Source organism: Syngnathus typhle, linkage group LG7, assembly GCF_033458585.1.
Source record: "Syngnathus typhle isolate RoL2023-S1 ecotype Sweden linkage group LG7, RoL_Styp_1.0, whole genome shotgun sequence".
Taxonomy (NCBI): Eukaryota; Metazoa; Chordata; class Actinopteri; order Syngnathiformes; family Syngnathidae; genus Syngnathus; species Syngnathus typhle.
The window spans coordinates 18742217-18748999 of record NC_083744.1 but is presented as its reverse complement, the minus strand read 5'-3'; the positions used below and the strand labels follow the sequence as shown (position 1 = coordinate 18748999).

The window sequence follows — 6783 nt, the reverse complement described above, 5'->3', positions numbered from 1 at the left end:
GGAGGCAGGCGGGCTGCTCAGCGCCGCCCTTCGCCCCTCCTCTGCACAAGAGCGACTGCGCGCGTCACCAACTGCGACGTGCGGACCGAGCCGCCATCTTGAAGCGGCAGGGAGTCCCGCAACATCCCCCTAACTTCTTTCTTTTTTTCTTTTGCTTGACCCTTGGCATGAGCAGACTTTAAAACCATGTGTGCGTGTCTGCTGTTCGAAACAAACAATTCCGTGTCAAAATTTGACAAGTCATGGTGGACTTATTGCCGCCAAACTCCCGCTTCAAGATACTGGCTCGGTCCTCAACGACTGGCGGCTCCCTCTGGTGGTGATGACTCACATCGTGATGATCATGCCGGAAAATCAATGCTGGTACCGGAAATCAACTTTTACCTTTCATAATATAACGTCGTCTGTTATGATTACGATTCTTAATGACTTGGGGCAATTTTGGATGGTGTCGATGATAACATTTTTTTCAGGTAACCTTCGTTCACCTTACTTAGCAGAGGGGAGGGAACGAGGAAATTGACGAGCGAGCTCAACCTTTTTCAAGCGAAGCGGCCGGCCGAGCCCGGCGGGCCGGCAGACAGCTAGCTCCTCATGCTGTTTGCAGCACAAAAATGTCACCAGATGACGCCAAGCAATACCGCCGAAGCTACCGCTTTCAACAAAGGTTGAGATGTTGCCGTTTAGTCATTCAATAATAATAATAATAATATTTATTATTAGCCATTTTTATTATTATGAATATTTTTCCACCTGCTGTTTTTCTTTTACCAATAACTGGCATTGATTTCCAGCGAGCTGCATGCGCGCTAATGAATAATTGTGCTACAAACAGGAGAGGGAACACAACTGCCTGGCAAACCGCCAACTACGGTGTTACAGAGCAAGTCCATGGTGTGAGACCTCTAGAAATGGCCAGGGGTACGAACTGCAAGCAAAATTCTTCAAGCTGACTTTTTGTGTGCCCCCCCCAGCACATTTGATAAAAGAACAAGCTTTGGAATTCTCCACCCATGATCAGCTAGGTTGGGGGAATATCCAGAGCCACTTTCAAACCTTTCTATGGTAAATATGGCAGTGATGGCGGCTTCACGGAAGATTAATAAAATCAAATACCCTTATTGCCCCCCCCCCACACACACACACACACACACTGGTGGTTGACATGGCAACACAAGACACTCGCCATTGGTTCAGCGGGACACAGGGCAGGACATGCAGGTGCTCCATTCTATTTTGATGCAAGTGTGTTTGTTTTGAACCCACCTGGGAATTGTCTTCCAATTGTAAAAAAGGCTAAACGCTTGAAATCACGCTTTTATTTTCTTGGGAGGTTTTTAGCGTGGGCCTCAAATGTCTTTGGATCACGTTAGTGGTCTACAGCACACGTGCGTCGGGTCGAGGCTAATAGGAGCTTCAGAGGCGGAACAATCCTTCGAGCCAGATATGGAATAAGAATGGAATAGTAAAGTCCATGGCAGTGTTTTGGCTTCTAATCATCCTGCAAAGTTGACCTTACTCAAGTGATGAAAGTGAGGTTCACCGCGAAGCCGTCGCCGTTATCGACCGCGTTGCTGTATGTCGAGTGGCGAGCGGCGGGTGGCGAGGGCCTCGCTCTGAACCAGCTGACTAAAAAGGAATGCAGCGCGCACACGCGCAGCGCATCTGCGAGCGCTTGATGCTGAAGACCCCGCCGCTCACTGAAAGCCATCTGGCAAGATGGAATGAGCTCATCCGCCACGTTCGGCCTTCGGTGTGCACGTACGCAAGAGCGCCTGGTCTCTGGCCCTTGGATCCGAGCCGGCCCCGAGGGCTGACAGAGCCGAGACGGGCTACGCTCGACCCCGCATTTCCATTGGCTATTAGCCAACGGTCAGACCTGAAGCTTTTTCATCTTTGTCGAGGCCTGGGAGCAAACGTCCTCCCGCTTTAGGTGAGTAGAGAGCCCATTTATTATTGGAAGAAATGTAGTACATGGGAGGAGGGGGCTACGCTTCCTTCTTCCTTGGCTAGCTTCGACATGTATCACGTATGCGCTGGAAGTTCCAAAAAGCCATGCAATACCGACGGTAGCAACAGCAGACTGCAGAAAGCCTCAGCTGTCGGCGCCCCTCGACGATGGATCCTACCGCGCGATATTTACAAAGGGGGCCGGGGCCTGGGATGAACAGGGTGGGCGTCATTTGGACTCCACGTCCTCCGGAGGCAGACGTTTCTGCCGGGCGTCCTTGTCCTGGAAGGTCACCTTTTTGTTCCGCTTGGGATCGATCCAGGAATTGTGGATGACGGCGTTGTTGGGGGTGGGGTCGGCCTCGATGATGGACACCACCCTCTTCTTCATCTTGCTCTTCAGGACCTTCTGGAACTTCTGCCTGGTGAAGGCGTAGAGCAGCGGGTGAAAGACGGTGGTCCCGTACGCCATGACCAAGAAGCCCAGTCGCAACTTGACCGTCAGCTCGCTGGGGCCCAGGCTGAGGATGACCGTGTTGAGCACGGTGATGGGCGTCCAGCACAGCAGGAAGGTGGACACGATCAGCAGGGACATCCTGTAGACCCGCCTCTGCCGCTCCCGTCTCTCGCGGTGGCGCTTGACCGCCCTGCGCAAGGCGATGATGACCGAGACGGACGTGCGCATGCCCAGCGCGCCACCGCTGCTCTGGGAGGCGGCGGCGGCGGCAGCCTCCCGCTGCGGCGTCACGGAAGGACGCTCCTTTGGCCGCCGGGCCTTCTTCTTCTGCGGGGCGTGGAAGCGCGTGCCGATGCGAATGTTGAGCGCCTGCAAGATTTTCCAGTAGGTGATGAGCATGACCACGGCGGTGAAGAAGAAAATGGGAATCTGAGCCAACAGGTGGTAGTAGAGGCCCAGTTGGGCCTCGCGCCGCTCGGAGGACGCCTCCCGGTGGAGTCGAAAGAAGGCCGCCTCCGCAAAAGGAACCAGGAAGCTGACAAAGGACAGCAGCCAAACGGCGGCCATGAGCGCCAGGGCCCGGCGCACGGTCAGCACGCGGTTGGCCGGCTTGACCGAGATGTCGTAGCGGTCCAGCGTGATGGCCAGTACGTTGGCGGCCGTGGCCACGCTGGCGAAGGACACGCAGGCCTCGTGGAAGCGGCACAGCAGGCCGGCGTCGCCCTCCGCCGAGAGCAGGACCGCCGCCGCCGTGAGGGGGATGCAGCAGAGGCACACCAGCGCGTCCACCACGTGGAGGTTGACGGTCACCATGTTGCTGACCGAGCTGATCAGGTTGGACTTGGCGCAGTAGAGGGCCAGCACCGTCAGGTTGGAGCTCAGGCCCAGCAGCATCTCCAGCGCCAGGAAAGAGGCGACGGACGCCCGGAAGCCCCCGGGGAAGCTGTCGAGCCCGGGGGGCGGTGGGCTGGCGCTGCGGCCCAGGGGCTCGCCGTCGTCCGTGACGGTCACGTTGCTGCTCATGGTGCTTTCTTCCTTGGGCCAGGGGATGATATGCATTCTCCTGTCACAGCAAGCAACAAAGCACAGATGGATGGATGGTGTATTGGCGTACGCTTGCGTCGCTGCTCGTTCAAAATGGCAAAAGTAAGTCAGCGCGCATGCACGCGCGCGCGCACGCACGCACGCACGCACGCGCCGTGTTGGCACGTAGCCCCCCTCAACACGTCCTTGAGCTTGAGGAAATGATATGACCAGCTCAGCGGTGTGTGCTGCACATGCGAGAAGGGTACAAGTAGAAAAATGCTTGGCGGGGGCGCGCGCGCATGGCCCGGATCTCGGCCGGCCGCGTGTCATGCTGTCAAGTCATAGGAACACAACGCCATGCAACACTCGAGGCCACTCTGCTGGAGATGAGTGGACTGAAAGTCAAGATGAGCTCATCGAAAGGTATTTTGACACGGAAAAATGGCAAAACGTTTACCCTTGTGCCTGCCTCCAGCACTATCTGAGCAGCGGGCCGGTGGAATCAGGAGCGGGAGCTGTCGGCTTCAGCATCACGTCCAAACATTTTTCCTTTTCCTTCCGGAGCTTTTGCTGAAGCGCAAGTCCTTTCTGAGCGGCCGGTAGTGTGCGCTCAGAAGCGCCTCACCTCTTTGCTTCGCTTGTCAGTCGCCCGGCTCATGTTGGGGGCATTCTCGCATTCCGAGATTGGGTCCGTCCGTTCGTCAGTCAGCCTCCGGCATCGGTGCTCGGGAGCACTAAGGGAGCGAGAGGGCGGGCGAGCAGGCCGCCACTCCAATCCGCACGCTGGACTCCAGTGGTGCCGGACTGGCGCATGTAGCGCGGCGCGGCGCGAGGCAGGTCTGCCGCCGGCCCCTGAGCATGCTCGCGATCTCCCTCCCTCCCTCACTCCCTCCCTCCCTTCAACAACGGCAGATTGCGCGAGTGAGCTGAGTAGATTAGCGGAGGCTCCGCTCGGCGCGGCGTGACATTGGCGATAGCAAAATTTAGGATCTGCGGGGGCGGCGGCTGAGGGCGGAGGGATCGGTCGGAGGGAAGTTCAGAGCCAAGGGCATTTTCCTCTCCGTCCTTCAATCCTGCGTCTTGAGCCGGGCGACCTGAAGGGGAGAGAAAGGCAGCGTCAATGGATCAGCCAGGAGCTAGGAGGCGGAGGTGCGAGCGGGGGATGTGATGTGTTACTGGAAAGAAATGCACAAGAATTGAGGCGAAGCTCTGACGACGTCTAGCCCGCCGTCTTCCTCCTGCACACTTTCATGCATGCAAACGTAATTGCGCCGCCGTCTCATTTTTGCCGCACAAATCATGCGCGGATGTGTCACACTGCGCGGTTTGTCGTGATGTCGGCCAGCCCGCCAGCCAGCCATGCAGGCGGGTGGGCTGCATGGCCAAGAGCCTTACGGGGGCAGCGCGATTCCTCGGGAAACTTAGCACGCGGACACGACACGGCGCGGCGCGTACGACAACCACTGCTGACAGACGAGCTTGCATGCGAGCGATGTCACGCTGGGCTGACTTCGGGGCAGACAGCACAGCCAGGGGTCGGGAACCCGCAATCCGGACCGCTGATCACTTCTTCATTGAGCAACTCAATTCATTTTCTCCACACATACACAAGCCTTGCTTTGAAATACGCCGCTCTCCAGATTACATTGACGCACTCAAGAAGTTACGCGAGGTGAAATACGCAAAGGCGCTGCGCTGCGCTGCGCTGCGCTGCCCTGCGCTGCCCTGCGCGCCGGCCCACTTTTGACGTCGTTCCGAAACGCGAATGACTCGTGGGTTCCCGGTCCAAACAAACGCGGACGAGCTCACCGTGGCGAGTAAACGCGATGGAGGTCGGCCGCAGTAAGCCAGCAGCAGTTCAGGAGACGCTCCGTTGTGCCTTTCTCCTCTGCTCATCCATCCAGGCGCCCGAGTGTGCCAATACTCTTCATCCTCTCTGGATCGGCATGGCGCTCCCGCTATCTCCACCTCTCTCCCGAACCTCCCTCCCTCCCTCGCGCTCCTGCTCTGTCTCTCTCTTTTACTGCGGAGGTTTGCAGTGCACCCCCCATCCCGATTGGTCCGCCGTAATGGCTTTAACCCTTGCGCTTCCCCCACTGGACCTATTTCCTTTTCGTGTAGCGGGACCTGAGCAAAAACGGGTGTCCGAGCCGCTGACGGCATGCACGGAACCGAGTCCAAGTACTCACGCGTGGATGAGAATGGATGCACGGCCTTCCTCTTCTTCACAATAGCCTGCAAAAGAGAGCTGGCTTTCACTCATAAGAAAGACACTTTGGCTTTTTGCAATTTTCATTCTCGCTAATGCCATTCTCAACAATCTAAATTCATCTGGATCAATGGCTGTCCCCCATGCAGGGTTCAATTCCCGACCCCTTTTCTCTTTGTCCTCCCCGCATTCCCCTTTGATGGGAAAATCGGCCGACGGCGTCCGTCTCTTATGCGAGGCTCTCCATTTTCATCCCCTCTCCCTTGGAATCTGCCGTTTGTTAGTCTCCCGATAGGCCTCGACAGGCATGAAAACACCCCGGCCCGGGTACGTTCTTTGAACACAAGAGGCACAAAAGAGGCGTTATTTGAATCAAAGAGGCCGGGATTGGATTGGCCCAAAATAATCCAATGTTATGAAACAAACTTTAGAGTTGAGAAAGCACAGTGGAACCAACCCCTCCCCCCCCCCCCCACCCCACATACATGTTCTCAGAAGTGGTCGACTTCCTGTCACGGCCGCCACATCTGCCTGTGCGATCGGTGTCAGGCGAGGCGTGGGAACGCGACACTCGCGTCGCATCGCGCACAGATAGTGCGGCGAGGCGAGGACGCTCGCACGTGCAGCACACTCGGCCATTGTTAGATGTCTGCTTACCCGTTGGGAATTGCGCTTCCTGGAAAATGTGCAGCTGCTTTTCTTAGACAAACGCTTTCATCTTTGCAAACATGGCAAATGAGGGAGGGCAGCCAATTAAGCTGCTTTGCTTCAGCCAGCGTCAAGGTGGTTTCTCTCGCCGGCTCAATGTTCTGGGCCCGGAGAGCGACAGAGTCCCCTGCGCAAGAGAGGACTCGCGATTGTAGGCACGGCTCTTTTGGTTCTAAAGCCCAAAGGCGAGGCTCCTCGAGATCATCCGTTTGCTGCATGCGTCTGCTCCTCGCATGGCCTCTGCGCCTTTCTCTTCATCTCTTCTCCGTCCCGTCAAACATGCAGCAGGTGCCTCGTTAGCCAGGTGGCTCCCGTCGGCGCTAAGGGGCCGCCGCCTTTGCGCTGACAGGTGGCGTCTGTCTGCGCATCTTCACGAAGGCCAGCAGCCGTACCTTTGGCACGGGTTCTGGAGTGGAAGGAAAGCCTAAGAGAG

The 6783-nt window shown here is 57.0% G+C and overlaps 1 protein-coding gene and 1 long non-coding RNA gene across 2 annotated transcripts; one reads left to right on the top strand and one right to left on the bottom strand.

Annotated features, from left to right (window-relative positions):
- The first annotated feature begins 57 nt into the window (after positions 1-57).
- LOC133156984 (uncharacterized) lies at positions 58-1310 on the top strand. Its single transcript, XR_009714928.1, has 3 exons — positions 58-363; positions 474-667; positions 836-1310. It is a non-coding gene; the product is annotated as an uncharacterized LOC133156984 (long non-coding RNA).
- On the bottom strand, positions 1305-4296 carry LOC133156983 (G-protein coupled receptor 22-like). The gene is made up of 2 exons (XM_061283160.1): positions 3891-4296; positions 1305-3470 (listed from the first exon to the last, which is right to left on the bottom strand). The coding sequence occupies exon 2, from the start codon at positions 3464-3466 to the stop codon at positions 2180-2182; it is 1287 nt and encodes a 428-aa protein (XP_061139144.1). The 5' UTR covers positions 3467-3470; positions 3891-4296; the 3' UTR covers positions 1305-2179.
- Between the last annotated feature and the right edge of the window lie 2487 nt (positions 4297-6783).

Coding starts and splice junctions, on each gene's coding strand:
- LOC133156983 (XM_061283160.1), bottom strand. CDS start 3,466: ATGCATATCATCCCCTGGCCCAAGGAAGAAAGCACCATGAGCAGCAAC.